The following is a 19,343-nucleotide window of genomic DNA, read 5'->3' on the forward strand; positions in this document are numbered from 1 at the left end:
CACTGAGTATAGGAGACATGCAGACAACTTGGTACTTCTATTGAGCAGTGTAATAGGGGTCTTGCAGTTCAATTTGACATAGTTGAGTATATTAATAATAATATAAAGAGTTGCATAACAATCAAGAGATGAAGTACAAGAGTTAATACTTTAGTGAGAAAACACTTCCGATATTGTATTCGAGTTCAGATTGATTAAAATAAAGATTTTCCAATATTACAAGATCCTAATGTATAAATACTTGCAATTATTCCAGTTCATTCATAATTTTGAGATTAATTCTAACTCCTTAATCTCATATGTGTATGAGGTAAAGCTCAAAGTTATACAAGCTGGGCCCTGATTAAAATGATTGTATTGGATGTTTCTTAAACACATACTTTAATTTACAAGAACATCCCTTTTCCTAGGTTAACACAAATATTGTGTTATTTAAAAAAAATAACAAAACCCTTACTCACAATTACTCATCCACCTTTTATTGATATTAATGAAAAATATAAATAAATATACATATGTTAAATCATTGAAATGCTTTACACATGAAAGCACAATCTTGCGTTAGTAACTCTGTTAATACAGGTCTTATAAAACTCAGCTTTTGAAATCTAAGAAACAAATCTAGCAGGTTTCATTTGACCAATCAGTGAGCATCACTGGCTTGTGCTGCTTGGGCTTCAGCGAGGGCAGCCTTCATATTACCTCCGTTCTCCTTTTCCATGCTGAAAGATAGCTGGCGGGTCAACTCTGCTGCTTTCTGTTGCATCATGGGATAGAAGAATGAGAGCAGAAAGATATCAATAAGATAACATTCAGGCTCTCTTTTGAACACTCAAGTGGACGGAGGGGAGGGGTGGTCAGGGTGATTGTCTCATTCAAAGTGGGCAGAAATATGATTTAATTTAAACTTTGGACTCCTGACTGAATGAAAGATTTATTACATTTAAAATGAATAGAGTTGCTTGGTGGAGAAAATTATCAAACATAATTTTTTTTCTCAAAATCAACAATATTATTTTGGTTGAAGCCTTTTGTTTGTCAACTCTCGGAATGCCCCCCTTAAAAAAAACGTAAACAAATAAAGAAACTTACCCTTTCAGCAAGAGCTTTTCTAGATTCAAACTCTTCCTTGGCTAGCTCTACCTCCATCCATTGAGGTAGATCAGGAATTAAGATAGCTATGGCTGCCTTGAAGGCTAGAAAGATGTGCTGTTAGCAGAGAGGAAATGAGGGGAAAATATCAACTTCTTCAGCAGTATTCCTCAAAAAGAAATTCATCAAACATGGATATTTTTTTAACTAAATATCAAAGCAGGTTGTAATATCAAGAGATATGCTTTAATACATCAAACTGACTGTAACTTATATAACAATGGAAAGATCTAGTGAGAGATTAGAAGTTACAAATCAATTTCCCAAAGCATTCCATATTTCTCAATGCAGAGATCATATCTAATTTTGTTGATGATAAATACCATGTTATATCATGTAGAAAACAGCTCAGAGAGTTTCTAGAATGACAAATGTTCACAAAATTCATTAGTCACTCATCAAATATTTTTCACTTGGATTTATGGCCACTGCTCTATATCTTAAACTACTCACAGATTGGTAATAAATGCTTATGGACTTCCTGCTTAGTAAAATGCTATAAACTATATGTTTATATGGTGGCAAAAAAAGAAGAAAGCTTAACTGTAATCTTATATATGTACTTACCTCTACAATCACAAAGAGGAGGATGTATTTGGTGGTAGACATGTCAGGAAACATAGACTGGATCTCGGGTGATAGCGCCATCAACGCTACATTGGTAAGGACAGCTATGATACTCATTATCTCAAAGGTGATCTGTCAAAAAAAAAAAATGGAGACTCATTATCTCAAAGGTTATCTACAGGCAAGACTGAGTTATTAATATGAAATCATCATGGTTTTAGTTTTATCTATTTTTTAAGCAAGAAAAACAAGATTGTACTTGCATTAAAATATCTGTAGTCACTTGTAATGACCTGTAATCAACAAGATTTTGTATGGATGATATCAGCTATATTCTGTTTCATAAATAGTTTACTTAAGTTCATCAATAAGACAGAGATATCAACAGATGAGGTTGTCATACCACAAATAAGTTAAATACTTTCAGGTTTCAAAGAAAGGACTTTTAAATCTGAAAAAAAGCACTCATGTGCGAAAGTTAGTGACAATTAAAATAGTGATGAATATCTATTTGAAAATGTTGCACGTTACCAGTACTTTTTCTAAATAAGCTCTAAACCTTAATCCCCCACACCATTTTGCAAACTGATCAACTGAATAAATATAACATAACTTATTTTTAACAAATTTGTGACCAGGAAAACTGAACAAACGAAGCTAGAAATCTCTGCATTTTGGCTTTGCATATCTAAGGACATAAACAATCTTGAATTTGAAATTATTAATTCAAATCAATAAGAAGCATATATTTTGAACTTGTGCTTGATCTGTAGTGTTAAAAACAACTCTTTTCACCATGGGTCCCTGGTATGTTATGTTATTTTCAATGAAAAACTTGCATTCAACAAACCAGATGCATGGATTTCAGTATGCATTTTGATAAATCTCCCATGCTGTTCCTCTGTAATCACTTGACTCCTCTTACCTGCCATGTACCAATATCTGCTACGGCCTGTCCAAACGGTCTCTGACAGACTCTGCTGAGCTTGAAGGCATCACTGCGGACCTCGATCACATTGTTGAGTAGAGCAAAGACAGCAGCCAAAGGGAACACAGCTGAGAAGAGGAATACATAGCCAAACTGCAGGAACAGCTCAAGGTAGTCATCAAATGTCCCCTGGAGAAAGAAAATTGAACGCATAGAAAGGAAATGTTCATTGGTTTGATTGTTCTCAGAGCTGGGAGTGGAAAACGTACATCCAGCTTTTAGATCTTGATTTACATGTATCGGGGGGGGGGGGGGGGGGGGGGGGATAATTTTACTCTTCAAACTCGCTTAAATTACTCTTATAACGTCCAAATTAACACATTACCGGTATTCAACTGACATGAAAAGGCAGAGATTGCACTATTCTGCTTTTATCACATTATTTTTCAGAAAAGGATATTGAGTGTGACACATCTTATACATGTATTTCTCAAGTTTAAAATAACATTGACACCATGTACTTCCTATAATAGATTTTTATTGTTATTATTATCATATTACATGTATTCAGCAAAAGAAATACAAAATATGACTTATAACAGAAAGAAAATATTTCCCTTGGAACGCCAAGGACAAAGAAGTTAATACATGGCAATTGCTTTTTGGCATAGATCCAAGGGAATGGAATCATTGTCTAGAGGATAAAATCAAAGAATTATAATATACACATGAATGACTCTCATGCTTTCTTTTTAGTTTTTGGTGTATCAATATTCAATCACAATTCTTTAAATTTATGCTGAAATGGAAAAATAAATAAATTGCAAAGTACAACTATACCTATAACTACTTATTCAAATCCTTCTAAAAAATAAATAATCACAATAATAATCAAAATTATAAAAGTATGAAATATCATTTAAAAAAAATCATAGTGTTCAAGTCAAGTCAAAATCATAGTGTTCAAATCAAGAAATTCTCTTAAAATTACCCTAATCTACTAAATTCATGAAACTACATTTAAATGTATGTAAAATAATAGGTGGAAAAACTGTGATATTAATCATACTGATTGTTATAAAATCAGATTTTTACAATTTGTAGGAAGTTGTGGAAATCAAGTCATAAAAACAGGAAATACCAATAAAAAAGATTGACTTCCTTCAATGATACACCAAAGTCCTTTTATTACAAGACAAACAAATAAAAATCAGAAAATCCTAAGAAATTACCACAACATCCTATTGCTGAAAACACATTTCCTAAAACTAGATCCCTACAGCGCAGTGAGTAAGGCAAAGGTGGAAATTCTCCTATTCACAACGCCTGTGGTTAACATCCTATCCAAGGGACAGTGTTTTCCACTCTATCATAGCTGCATGCAGAATTGAGCAACATTTTATAAAGAATTGGGTAATTTGATTCACAGCATTTAATCTATGATACTGTATCACATACCGTATATCTTAATTCATGTGTCAAGTAATGTTAATCATATTTCTTGGCTTTTCTTAATATTTTGCATTTTAGTCATCATATGACACACATATCACTTTGTGGGCTGGTACCATCGTCAGTTGTCAATGTGCTAATGTAACATTGGGGTGGTTTAAAACACACTCAACTATGCCTCAAGTACTAAACCATGCCTAAATTCTATGCATGAACACCTCATAACTGTGTTAACACTTTCTTATTGACCAACTTTTACCTACACATTTAACAGAAAAAGATTTTTGTGTAATCCTGTCCAAAGTCCAAAAAAAATCAACACTGTTCATAATTTTAAGTGAAGTAGAATTATTCAAATAATGTTGATGAAATATTAAACAAAGAGCTCACAACAAATGAATTAACTATGTCCCTGAATACTCTCAAAGGAATAGTAATAAAAAATATTCTTACCTTAACCTTCACATAACATTCAATAAAATCAAAATAAATTAATCAATAGGAGAGTACAATGCAATTGCAATAAAACTTTTCAGCAAAATATTTTTGGATTATATAAATACACAAATATTAAAGCAATACTTTAATGTTTGACTTAATTGCAAAATCAGAAAGCTTTTATAAACATATATATAAACCGGTAGTCAAACTAAGGCAAAATACTTTCAAACTATAAGGTATTGCTGAACATTATCATCATCATCATCATCACCATCATCATCATCATCATCATCATCATCACATCATTATCATCATCATCATCATCATCATCACCATCATCATCATCATCATCATCATCATCATCATCATCATCATCACCATCATCATCATCATCATCATCATCATCATCATCATCATCATCATCACATCGTTATCATCATAATCATCATCACCACCACCATCATCATCACCATCACCATCATCATCACCACCACCATCATCATCATCACCATCATCATCATCACCACCATCATCATCACCACCATCATCATCATCATCATCACCACCATCATCATCATCACCATCATCATCATCACCACCACCATCATCATCATCATCATCATCATCACCATCATCATCACCACCACCATCATCATCATCATCATCATCATCATCACCACCACCATCATCACCATCATCATCATAGTTAGCACCATCATCATCATCATCACCACCATCATCATCATCACCATCATCAACATCAAAATCACCATCATCACCACCGTCATCATCATCATCATCAACAACTGAACTCACTGGATAATGGTCCATTTTGCTCTGTTCTGCTACAAGCTGAGCTGCATCTTTCTTTCCACCCTCCCGAGGAGCATCATCATCTTTCTTAGCCTTGGCAACATCATCATCCTTTCTTCCCCGCCAGAACCTCAGGATGAGATAGGGAAGAGCGGTCTCAAGGAATTGTTCAATGAATTGTTGGATGATGAGTAGGGTTGATAGGTACTGTTGGATACAATGAAAGGAAAGAATTATGAAAAGATGTACTAGAATACACCCTAAAATTGCTAAACATTACTCAATACTTGAGACAGTACCATATATAAGAAATGTTAGCACTTGCAATGTTAAAACTTGCTGAGGTTTGCCTCAGCTTATAAAAAGTAATTAATACAAATATTTCAACAATAAAGGTTGATGAAATATGATTACCTCATGAAAATGCTTCCCCAAATAAAAATGACAACCAACGACAATAACAGTAATAATAGATGTGATTTCCACATCAGTACAATACTAATAGACATGTTTTTAGAAATCAACTCTGCAAAGTACGGTACTAAAGGTGCAAATGAATAGAGTTTATACTTAAAAAGGGAAGTTCATCCTAACGAAAAGTTTGTTGTAAAAATAGCAGAGAGAAAAAAAAAATATTGTTGAAGGGTTTGAGGAGAATCCATTAGATATTACGAAAGTTATTAGAATTTCAAATGTTTGATTTGTGACGTCAAAAATGAGCAGTTATGTTATGCAAAACAAAATGTATGTATTTCATTTTTTAATGGCTTGTGATGACTTTATTTTCTTCTTTCCTTGTAGAATCATGTAAAATGTTATGTGTATTGATATACTGAAGGTACAATAAAAGCATTTCTAATATATTCTGAGAAAATGACATTTCATTGATTTTCTACCATATGATATATAGGAAAGCTGCTCGAATATGACGTCACAAATCATAAAACTACAATTCTAATAACTTTTTGTAGTCATTCATGGGTTTTCCTCAAACCTTCATCAGTATCTTCATGATTTTTATCTGCTATTTTTGCAACAAACTTTTTGTCAGGGTGAACCTCCCCTTTAAAAGAAATGCTATGATATATTCAATACAATTCCACTCTCATTCACAAAGATGGCTAATATCTATCTAGAAAGTAGATAACTCTTACAGGATTACAGTTCACCAACAATTTAAACCAGTGCCCAATGGCATATGATTGATTATAGTATAATAAAGTGACATACCTTGCGTAGTTTGACCATATCTTGAAGGTAGAAGGCAATGAAGAACAGGCACATGAAACAATTTGCAAAGTCAAACTGTATTAAGCAGAAAGAAAAAATGAAAGAGAAAATAATAAGAAATTGTAGAACTTTTGCAGAACATACAATAAATTATTCAAATGATTGTAACACCCAAACATCATGGTTGATATTCTCACAACACTTACAAAGTTAATTACATTTAGACTTAAAATTAATCCTTGAACAACTTGGACCACGCATTGATGGAACGATGGCTGCCAACTCATTCAACAAATTACAGATTATCTTAAGCCTTCAACATAAAGTATAAGAAAAATTGATTTAAAAAATGAGCAAGAAATAAGAAATGTAATAACATTAGTACAAAAATAATTGAGATGAAAAATCGTTGATGCACCATTTTTGTCAGGACTATCATAAAACAAGGAAAAGCTATTAATTAATAGAGGTGGAATATAATTCATGTTTGGTCTTCATCCATGATTTATTTTGGTTCAATTTGCGTGAGAGGCTGAATAATAGAAAACATAAAGTTCAACAAATCCACTTTTAATATTTTGAACTTGAAAAAAATAAAGCAAATATGCTAAAACCATGTAATATTACGGTTGTAAGTAGTTTTAGTATAATTCTTAATTGACCATGCAGTGTTCCAACTTACCCCATACCATGTTCCAACTAAACCTGTATATGGGGTAAGTTGGAATGCTTGCGATGGGCTTGTTCAAGGTGGATTTTTTCATTAACCATCATAGAGTTAAAAATCTTATGGGGTACATTTAAAGCCCTTAAACATATGCTTCAAGTTGATGTATTGATTGTTTCTCATATCAAATCTATTTGGATTTTACAGCAATTTTTGTCAAAAATGTTCCAACTAACCCCAATTTCCCCTATATCAGCCCTTATGAGGACAAGGCAATCTTTCGAAAAAAATTGTCCTAAAACTGCTCGAGATAATGAAGGGAAGTTTGACAGCAGCAAGGTAGCAGTTTGTAAGCACAGACTCATATCTGACACTTCAACCAATAACAGGTCTAGATTGAAGACTAGACTCCAAATACTATGTCTATAGAGCCAGCCAAAGTTAAAGGGGAAGTTCACCCTGACAAAAAGTTTATTGTAAAAATAAAAAAAAAAATAAATAAAAAATATTGCTGAAGGTTTGAGAAAAATTCATCAAATAATTAAAAAGTTATTACAATTTCAATTATTTGATTTGTGACGTCATATGCCAGCAACATTCCTACATAGCGATGAAATGTCATTTTCTCAGAAAATTGAAAATGGTTTTCACTATACCTTTTGTATATCAATAGACAAATCATTTCACAACCGATCATAAATAGAAAACAAAATTAAGTCATCAGGAACCATACAAAATTTGAAATCATGCATTTTATATTGCATAACACATGGGCAGCTGCTCGTTTATGACGTCACAAATCCAAAACTTTGAGCTCTAATAACTTTCTTCATCAAACCACATCAGCAATAACTTTCTTACTCTTTAACGGATTTTCCTCAAACCTTCACCAATGTTTTTTACTATTTTTTCTGCTATTTTTACAACAAAGTTTTCTTCAGGGTGAACTTCCCCTTTAATAGTGAATCTAGTCTCACCAATTCAGACTCTGCATTATGCACTATGCATTTCTCTAAAACCATAGGTCTGTGCCTGCAAACTAAGTTGAACCTGTGTTAATGGCCACCTCTATATAGCAGGCCCCTGACTATAATAATGACCACTGAAATTGATTGCCATGGAGGCAGATTGTGTGTAAAGAACCTGTCTATAGCAGCCACCTGCCTATAGTGACCAATAAAGCCGCTTCCCTTGAGGCAGATTGTGTGTATAAGAACCTGTCTATTGCAGTCACCTGCCTATAGTGACCACTAAAATTGATTTCCATGGACGCAGGTTGTGTATAAGAACCTGTCTACAGCAATCACCTTTCTATAAAGGCCAGTTTGTGTTTCCCTTGGATGGTCACTATATAGACAGGTTTTACTGCATTTCAACAATTTGTTTAAATTTTCATGAATTACATACATGTACATACACCTTCATGAAACGATTCCGTGTGCAGCATGACAGAGACTCATAACTTTTGTTTAAATACCATCTCTCATCTTCATTCCCCAATTTTTATCAATCAACTGTTCTGAAATTGTTTCGTGTAAAGTATACAAATGATATAATCTTTTATTTTCAGAAAAATAATGTCTCAATTCAAATTTTGTACGACCTATTAATTGAAATATATTATGATTTGCGGAAACAGGAATGAAATGTACTGACATCGAACTAGACTTTGCATGGTTCGTGTTTTACAATAGTCATTGATACAATATCAAAATTTCATCCATCAACATAGTCTTATTTTATCACTGTGATTTGTGCAGCTGTGTAAGAAAAGAACAAGTGACAATTTTTATTCTCCCTAGTTATTTGGAGCACGAAGCAGCTGAACTGGTATTTCATGCAAAGTGAATCATAGTTTATGTATCTGGAATCATGATGATACTTATACAATTAGATTCTAGTTTCATATTGACAGTATTATTGGTACATGACTGCATATATACACAGTATTATAATGATAAATGGAAGGTCAAGGTATCTGACAAATTTTGGGAAAAGACACTCACCACAACGAGTTTAAGAATCAAGTTGTTTTCATGGGCTGACTGAAGACGATGGTTTTCTGTTATACACACACAAAAACAAGACAATCGCATGCAAAATACACACCCACGTGAATACAATATTTAAATCTTAAAATGTACTAGAAAGCAACAATATATGCTGGGTGAGGGTAGGGGCAAGGAATACTGAGGGTATTAATGTTTTAGGAGATTCCAGAGGTGGTTTTTTTTCAGTAAATTTGTGCAATTCAGTGATATCCAAAAAGGATAATTATTTGCTGTTCAATATTGTATTATAGAGCTATGCATTGGTCCTTTTTTAAAGTCTAAAATAAAAATAATACTCAAATCTTATTTCAGTACGAAAAAGACAACAGTAAACTTTTCACATTATTATGCATCATGAAAGCAATTTGAACATGCAAAATATTTTGTTCCATTTGATATTGATTATTGGTACAGGTAACAGCTGTTTACAATAACAATCAAAACACATGCTAGGAAACTGCAAAAAGACTGTTAAAGGTCTTTGAAATTCTCTGTTGAACAAAAAGCATTCATATAGAGTGGTCTTAGAAAGTAGACAACAACACTACAATATTTGGTAAGCCCAGAGAGATGTCAAAAACATGGCACAACATGAACAATTTTAAATATGTTCATTTTCTGGTGGGGTCACCAACTTTTTAGCACCACTGTTTATTCATATCAAACACGCAATCAAATCTCATGTCATTTTGTCATTTGCTTTGTATACATTGTAAATGCATATTAAAAAAAGATTTGTTAAAACATGCTTGCAAAAAATGCTTTTAATGTGTTTAAGTTTCTGCTTAAAAGCATCGATTGATTTGATAAAAAAAGCTTCAAAGTAAAAGTTTACAGAGAAAGTATTTTGTTAGCTTTTATTCATATGGGCAATTCTTTTAAACTTTAATAGAAATGATTAGTATTCAAGGTGTCAATGGTGATTATATTTCAATTACAAAACTACTCATGCCATGACACATTAACGATTAGGGCTGGAAAATTCTTGTGACTTGTATATGGACACACAAACAACAAATGCTTTATATCTCTACTTCATTGCATGCAAAATAAAATTCATTTTATACAATCTTAAGAATACTGGTTTGCCAAAGGCACGATAATTGGGATGAATTCAATGTTGAATTCGATATCACGGATTCGAAACACAAACTCATACAGGTATGTAATATCGGGGGAACATCCACAAAACCAAGACATTTTCAAGATAACCTACCCCAATCGTTGAGAAAGCTTGCAATCTTGCGGTAGAAGGAGTTGACGATGATGATAACCACAGCATAGAGCACACTTGGCAGGAGGAGCACCAGGCCTCCGACGGTGGTGTTGACATCCACCTTGGTCTTGAGGTAATCTTCAAACCAGAAGAAGCCTAACATCATGAGAAAGGCTAGGCAGAGGAAGACCAGGATGATTGGGGCTGAAACACAGTATTTCTTGTAGAAACGTTTGGACTCGGGGTAGCGAGGCTCTCTTCGTCCGGTCACAGGGTTGGTGCCGATCGGTCCGTGGTACTCCGCCCTTGGCTCCTCAAATTTCACCATACCTGAAGGCAAACATAACAATGAAAATATCTTTAAGAAATTTTGTCCATTTTAGATGAACAATTCAATAAATGATATACATTCAATAAATGATATACACACAAAATAATGTTGAAAGTTTCTATGGCAAATAAGAGAATGCAGTGGTTTCACAGTACACCATGCATTCCTTTAAGTGCATGTGTTGGTCCTAAAAAAGGACCACCCAAACTTGACGTTTATTTAAACAAGTGTGTTCTTGCTGTCTGTAAGAGAATAGCGTGTCATCACTGTGATGAATTCTAAAAACCGTCTTTAAAAACTTGGATGCATACTATTCAAGATACAAAAGCCATGTTGTAAAATCTTCAATCTTCAAAGTATGAATAAAACCAAGAGGATCTGGAGTGGATAAAATTTTGACGAGCAAGATTTGAATACCTAGGCAAGAAGAATGCCCCTGCAGCAATCATTTGCACTACACAACTTTTTACTGCATCAACTTTGACAGTGTGACCTTGAAATCATGTTACATGATGTGGCTATTGAAAAAACAAAGATCTTTCAAAATTAGAGTAATTTAAACCCCCCCCCCAAAAAAAAAACTTTCACAAAGATTTAATGACCTGAAATAACTTTTGACAGAACAGTCACCCCTGTTACAAAACTGCTCTTTATAAACATCCTGCATAACAAAAAAATCTCAAAGAAAATAAATTAGCTACATACCCAGAAGGAAGAACCAGTTCAACTGGACCAGTTCGACCAGTAGAATTTTAACTGGTAACTCTGGAAATTGGAACACCAATTTACTGGTCTAACTGCTCCAGTTAAAATTATACTGGACTGTCAGTCAAAAATTAAATTGGTCTTGAATTCCTGGTCTCTAGTTAGTTTTTAACTGGAATTTTGAAACTGGCTTGATAACTGGAGTTTGTTACTGGTCTCAGTGGTCTAACTGGTGTACCCAACTCAACTGGTCTAAATGGTGTTACTGGTATTTTCTACTGGTGGACCTGGTGCTCTGGATCAAAATGTCATATGCGTTTGGTTGGTATATCTGGCTTAGCATATTCAGTTCTACGTATTTGCTTTAAGATTAACGCACAATCTTCTCTTCAACAGTGGAGGGATCGAGGGAGAGTGTGTTCCAATCTAGTTACAAAATCAACACAGAGCACACACATCAGCAAGATTTCTCTTACCGTAGGTTCCCCATCGAAAAGCCTTGGCGTTGCACTTCCTCTTCCAGAATTCTAGGAACAAGGTGGTCCAGAAAAGATTGAAGATGGCAAAGATAGCATAACCATGGGGAAGATGGCCGACAAATGTATCCAGGAGAAAGTAGATGAGTCCAAAGGCAGCGGGGAGAAACAGAGCCTTGGTATAGAATCCAAGAAAGGAGAAGTAGATGCCAATCTTCTCTCCAAAGTAGTCCCTGATCATCTCTATAAAGGATTGAAAAAATAAAAATAAATCATTTGTTATTTGTTGTAGTCCAGACACAAAGATCCTGTTTACAGTCATTGTGATGATCGAGATCCCAAATGCTGGGCCAAACATGACCATGCATTTGGACCATCTCTGGAGGTAGTCTTGCAACTTGGTCTTGCTATTCAGGTAAAGACATGCAGTACTCTATTCGGCTGCACGCCCTCCAAAAAAAATTATAATTCTAAAACATATTTAATGTTTGTTTACATGCAGAGTGCCACACTGACAAAGTAGTAAAAGGCTAAAATTTTTAGAAGTTTGTACTGTAGACTCAAAACAGATGTTCCCATTGTAAATCAGAATTTACTTTATACATTGATTTGAATACAGTTATTCTACAAACTGAAATTGTGTTCATACTTCACAAGCAATAATATGTAAATGGAGATGGAGAAAAATCCTAGAGTAGAACAATGCTTTATACAGTAAATTCAATTTGCATGATATTGTAAATACCCGATGCCTGCATAAAACTACACAAACATCAAACTTTAATGAAGCAATTAAAATAGTTTTTCACCTGTTCATATATTTCCATACATACATGTACATTCTAAAATACACTAATAAATTTCAGAGACCACAACCCATCATAATTTAAGTAACGTAACCTTGGATTGAAATATATTGCACATATTGAATTTCAGTCCTTGAATTTTATGCCTCCATACAGACAGAGTTATGTAACATGATATCTTATATAGATTTCTCATCTCCAATCAGTTTTGCTGGTAATGTGACTGTACAGTGACGTATGGGAGTTGTTTACATGTAGTGTGCCCCTTTCACATTAGGTTTGTGGCAAGTACGGTAGATCTTGAATTGAAAAAAAATAAAATAAAGATGATTCTCACATCTGTTTGGCTGAGAGGAAATAAGTCAGTGAAAATCACAGACAAAACTCTTCATGAAAACCTTCACTGAAGTTAATCTGAAAGTAATTGATACAACTATTGCACTATTGAATAAGCAATCATCAGTTTATCAAGAAGATATAAGATCATAACCTTAAACAAGCTTACATGTACATGTAACTGCAAATGTACAGTTTCATTATCCACCTGCAAATTGTAAACAATGATCTTTACCCAAGGCAAACATGGAGACAAATACACAAACTCAATGTGATACCATCAGAATACAAACATGTCAACTTTAAGACAAAGAACCAACTGATATCTTATCATTAAGAATACAGGATGAGACTAAATCAACATCAGGGTGTGGGATTGTGCTCATTAAGGGTGTGTTTATGCTTCCATTGCGAGGACAGAATCAACGTTTTCAAATGTCGATTCAAATCGCCGATCATAAACGTGCATCTGGGAGTGCTGTTTATGCTTAACTTTTCAGAGGCGAAATCACGATCTCCAACTGGCTTCGCATTGTAATTTTCATTGAGCATGAAAGTGAGGTCAAATTGGGTGTGCCTTTTTATGAAAGTTTTTTTTCCAAGTGTTGTTATTACATAGAGATAACATGCGATCATATGGAGCAATGCGACTGTATTTGCCCGCAGATTTTCATCTCACCGGAAGCAAGCACCGGAAATGAAATAATTAAACAAGTGGAATGCCTCTGGCCGTCTCACCTGCATCACGCGGTTCAATATAGCAGCAGTGCTGACTTTGAAAACTACTCTAACTCGCACAAGATGTTCAGTGATACATGGTTACTCTTATGTCCACTTTTTATGAACTAGACCAATAAACTTACAGAGATATGATGGTTATTCAACAAAAAACCCCAACATGGCCAAAGTTCATTGACCTTACATGACCTTTGACCTTGGTCATGTGACCTGAAATGCGCACAGGATGTTCAGTGATACTTGATTACTCTAATGTCCAAGTTTAACGAACTAGACCAATAAACTTTCAAAGTTATGATGGTAATTCAAAAGATACCCCCGATTCGGCCAAAGTTCATTGACCCTAAATGACCTTTGACCTTAATCATGAGACCTGAAACTTGCACAAAATGTTCAGTGATGTTTGATTACTATTATGTCCAAGTTTCATGAATCAGATCCATAAATATTCAAAGTTATGATGGGAATTCAACAGATACCCCCAATTCGGCCAAAGTTCATTGACCCTAAATGACCTTTGACCTTGGTCATGTGACGTGAAACTCATGCAGGATGTTCAGTGATACTTGATTAACCTTATGTCCAAGTTTCATGAACTAGGTCCATATATTTTCTAAGTAATGATGACATTTCAAAAACTTAACCTCAGGTTAAGATTTTGATGTTGATTCCTCCAACATGGTCTAAGTTCATTGACCCTAAATGACCTTTGACCTTGGTCATGTGACATGAAACTCTAATAGGATGTTCAGTAATACTTGATTAACCTTATGGCCAAGTTTCATGAACTAGGTCCATATACTTTCTAAGTTATGATGTCATTTCAAAAACTTAACCTCGGGTTAAGATTTGATGTTGACGCCGCCGCTGCCGTCGTCGGAAAAGCGGTGCCTATAATCTCACTCTACTATGCAGGTGAGACAAAAACGTTTACGATCGTGGTCTGTTCATACTTGCCTGATTCTGGTCAAACGTCATTTACAAACGCACCTTTTTGTGAGTTTACGATCAGTGTTTTGAAACGTCATTTAAATGAAAGTAAGCATAGACACAACCATGTTTTGAACTAATCATGTATGGAAACGCTGATTCTGGCCTGAAAAGTGGAAGCATTAACACGGCCTTAGTCTAGCAGAAGACATCAAAAGCAGGTAATCATGCACACCTCAGATTAGAAAATTATTAAAATATAATGTGATCCATCGATGTCTGCAATAATACACTTCAATGATCAGCATTGATGGAATAACTTCCCTTAATTTGTACATACACCCAGCTGACATGATTTGTAATAAATCATATCACAGAAAAATATCTGCAAGTCATGTATGAATTTTGGTTGTTATGAAATGTGTATTAACTTTTAATTCAACATTCTCTGGAATTTGGACTTCATCTTATTCTATAAGATAAATCCTTGATTAAATACGCAGATTGAAAAAAAAGAAGAAAATTACCACCAATTCTAAAGAACTACATTAATCTTGCTGGGACACACACTGTGTAGAAGAAACTCAGTAAACAGAGAGTGGGCACACTTTACACATGGAGTCTTGCAAGAAAATATTTGCAATCAATTATAGATCACATTTATCTGTACAGAGAATCAGATTATACTCCTTGTTGCAAGGAAGCAAATCAGCAATCAATCAATTTACAATTTAATTGCAAATGTGATTTAGGGATCCAAAATAAGACTTGCAATTGATCACATGTTTCCTGCAGACATGTAACCTAATACAACTTGAACTTCAACCAGTCAGAAGTATACTTTTCGGACTTAATTGATTTTTTTTTCTTAAAACATAACTCTTTGTGCAATGGGCTTGCGATGATAATAATGATAGTCTTACCTATTGGTTGGCCTTGGAAGTAATTGGAATGATTATACCAATGATTCTCTAATGATATGAGTTCAGATGAGGTGTGTAGGGGATAGATTCCATCAATGAGTCCACTGTTCATCATCTTAGGCACTAAGATATGAAAAGTCATTGAAAAAGGTTGAAAAATTAGACATTTCATACTGCAGTCTTTCTGAATACCTCAAATTACTATATACCTTTGATTTAATTGCCTTTTTTCCTTCCCCCATTCCAATACCATTGATGACTGAAAGTAATGTTTCTACATGATCACTTATCTTTTTTTCATTCATGAAATAAATAATTTTACATCTCCATGTCCCAGTAATTCTAAAATCTGTAAAAACTCTTCTCTCTTTGTTCATCATGTATACTACTAAAAGCGTTGTGACTACATGTCAATGCATCGCAAAAAAAATAACTCCAATCTTTAATAAAAGTATTAATATGATCCACTTCTCAGCCAAAAGGATAATAAATAATGTTAATTTAGACATCCGTTCATTTAACTACACTTCTAAAGAAAATACATAAGTATCAAAACATATAAGAACCATATGGTATTGTAAATCAATACGTTCTAGCTTATCTATACAATATGATCCTCAAGAGCATCAAGTACTAATCATGATACTTGTATACATTTTGCACTGCTTAAAAGTTCAACTACCGGTATAGTAAAACATACATTATTTCAAGTGTAACATGGGTGTATTTGAAACAGCAATGCTGAATAAGCCACAGAAAGAAAAGAATTATAATTCGAGGTTTCTCACCTATTCTTTGTTCTGGGTGTAGGGTTATTTTTTTGGTCTCGGTACCAGGAATGTCTTCTTCTTTGGAACTTCGAACATTAGTAAGGAGGTAGTAGATTACACGCTGTTTCTCGCAAGTAGTCAGGAAACATTTGTCTGCAATAAGATGAAATACATTAACACAATTTAAAATAACATAAAAGTTCAGCACATTTATCATAGAAAGTAAATGTGGAATGGGTTAAAATGGGGGGAAAAAAGCAGATTAGAAAGAGAGCAACTGGAAAATTACATTTTATGTCCCGTAACCACAGGACATTCAAGCATGCATACATATGACTGGTCAAATACATTTTGTTTATCCTGAAAGATCAGTCTATTCCTCATCTATTCTGAAAAAATTTGAAACAAGTATCTTTGACAAGTCACGACTTACTTCCACTGTCAAAGTGATCCCGATGTCCCCTACTGAACTCCCTCAGGGATCCATCCTTGCATTTCTTCCTGATACAGATCTTCTCAGCTCCCTCAAGGAGCCTCTCCCTTGTTGCTCCAAGCTGGAGTACAATGTCTCCATCACCGTTGTTCTTGGTTTGGATGGTGCTGACTAGGAGTTCCCCTCCTCCCTCCTTCTCTGGAGCCTGTAAGGGGAATAAAACATTGAAAATAATCCAGGTTTCTCTCATTTACTTTTGATCCTTAATGAATACCAGTCAAACCAGAAAACGTTTTTGCTTTGTTATCTAGATCTACAGGACCTCACTGACACCGTGGCAGCAGTTGACAGTATAAAGCATCTTCAAAACCTTAGGACTATTGATTCATTTCTAAAAAAAACACTTTTTGAATTAAAGACGAGTACAAATCATCACAGCTTTAGAGGCTCTTTCTGTTAGTTTATGAATTTGCATGATGAGCTGACAGTTTCTCAGACTTCATCAAGAGACTTATCACAAAAAGTTGAGACAACTGCACAGAGGCATTTGTCATCACTCTGCATTAATCTACGACTGACATGATCGGTATCATCTTCCTAACCTTAGTGACTAGGTGTTTGAGCTCTGTTTAGCAGCCTTTTCCTCACTCAACACCAAAACAATAACTGTTCTGTAAAACTAACCTTTAGAAAGGACAAGAGCCAATTCTTTGTTGACATGTTAGTGCCTTTGCTGAACTGCAAGATACACAGCATTTTATCATCATCTTCATCTTCGCTATGGTTACAGCAACTTTCAGTGCTTGCTGATCCATTCTGTGCACTGTTTGGATCTTCCTGATGGAGCGGAATGTCTTGAATGCTTGCTTTGTTATCAAGGTCATCATAATGTGATGGTTCTTCAATGTTGATATCCTCCAACAGTCCTTCAACCGGGTCTTGGACAGGGTTGACGCCGTCACACTCCATCTAGAAAAAAATAGAGATTTGTGGAATTTCAACAATTCCATGACCCACTCTCTATGGAAATCGTGTACGTGAACTTACATCAGAGCTACCATTTTCTCACGCATTGTGCGTGAGACTCAAGCATTTTGGACTCTTGTTCATCCCCTCAAATCTCTGTCTCACGCAACTATCACAGCCTATCCCCATATACATTGTACACAATGTCTGTGATCTCACTCAGATTCACAGAAAATCTCACGCATAGCTGGTCTTTGAACTTGGCATCTCTGTTACATACTAAAAATAAGATTTCTTCCAGATGGTTATTTCTAATTCTGTCCATTTCTTGTTAGATATGCTCATCCTGTGTATGATTATAGCCAAGACTAGAGTCACAATAAGCAACAAATTTGTTCACAGTCACAGCTTCCTAATTTCTAAAGTACAAAATAATAATTAACGTCAGGATAAGCTGTACTACAGACATGAGAAAGAGATTCAGGGGAAGAGCTAACCCAGATGGGCCTATGGGCACAGCCACCCATCTGGATTAGGGAATAGCAAGACTCATACTCTTGAGGAAAACCCAGAAGTTTCACGCCTGAGATGTTAAAGTAGGCTAATATGCACTCACACATTGTAGTTTTGTACGAGGTTAGTATGAACCCATGGGTGGCTAATATGAGACTCGGTATGTCTGATGACAACATATGATTAGTACAGTGGTGTATTTTGAAATTGGCCGAGGCTGAGTTGAGTTCCACATAACATTAGGAAGAACTCGGAGTGTTATAAATCAAATAAGATAACTCACGCTTCCAATTTCTTGATCTGTGTTCAACTCCATGCCTGCTTCCACATCATCTAACGTTATATAGCAGCAGAGTATTGTATTGGGTGATTGAATGCACAGAGCGCTAGCGCGGCCTGCATGAATCATCACAATCAATGTGTGGTCGAGTATCCGTTTGCGTTTATATTAAAATTCATTTGTTCCAGGTATACTGTACAGATATCGGTAAACGTGCGCGCGCTTGTGGAGTGGGCGGGGCACTTGACGGGAAGTTTGGATCAGCTGGTCCTGCACACTATTCTGATGGCTACTAATTCTTGGGAATTCTTGTAAAGGATAAGAAGAGATTTCTTACTCACCAAAAGGTATCCCTAATGATGTTCAACTCGATCCACAGCGGAGTCTTAGTAGATATTGTAAAACAGAAAATATTTACTTGTTATCGCTCTTATCGCGTAGTGTTCTTCATGCAACTCCTAAACCCTGAGCTAAGGAGTGAGGTGATTTGTAGGTGGACCCGTGGCGGACAAGGCGGACAGGGGGGGGGGGGGGGTATGCACTATGATTATGCTACAGAACGAACAAACAGAAACAAAGAGATTATAAGTCCTAATTGACGGGTTAAAGGTGTGATATT

At 35.0% G+C, this 19,343-nt stretch overlaps 1 protein-coding gene across 1 annotated transcript; it reads right to left on the reverse strand.

Moving 5' to 3' along the window:
• Positions 1-567: 567 nt before the first annotated feature.
• LOC121407564 (anoctamin-10-like) lies at positions 568-18,830 on the reverse strand. Its single transcript, XM_041598702.1, has 14 exons — positions 18,728-18,830; positions 17,650-17,934; positions 16,966-17,170; positions 16,551-16,685; positions 15,763-15,885; positions 12,030-12,272; positions 10,518-10,847; positions 9,257-9,312; positions 6,584-6,658; positions 5,357-5,560; positions 2,645-2,836; positions 1,720-1,851; positions 1,093-1,209; positions 568-757 (listed from the first exon to the last, which is right to left on the reverse strand). Exons 1-14 carry the CDS (start codon positions 18,758-18,760, stop codon positions 644-646), a joined length of 2,244 nt encoding a protein of 747 aa, XP_041454636.1. The 5' UTR covers positions 18,761-18,830; the 3' UTR covers positions 568-643.
• Positions 18,831-19,343: the final 513 nt, after the last annotated feature.

Source organism: Lytechinus variegatus, chromosome 2 (assembly GCF_018143015.1).
Source record: "Lytechinus variegatus isolate NC3 chromosome 2, Lvar_3.0, whole genome shotgun sequence".
Taxonomy (NCBI): Eukaryota; Metazoa; Echinodermata; class Echinoidea; order Temnopleuroida; family Toxopneustidae; genus Lytechinus; species Lytechinus variegatus.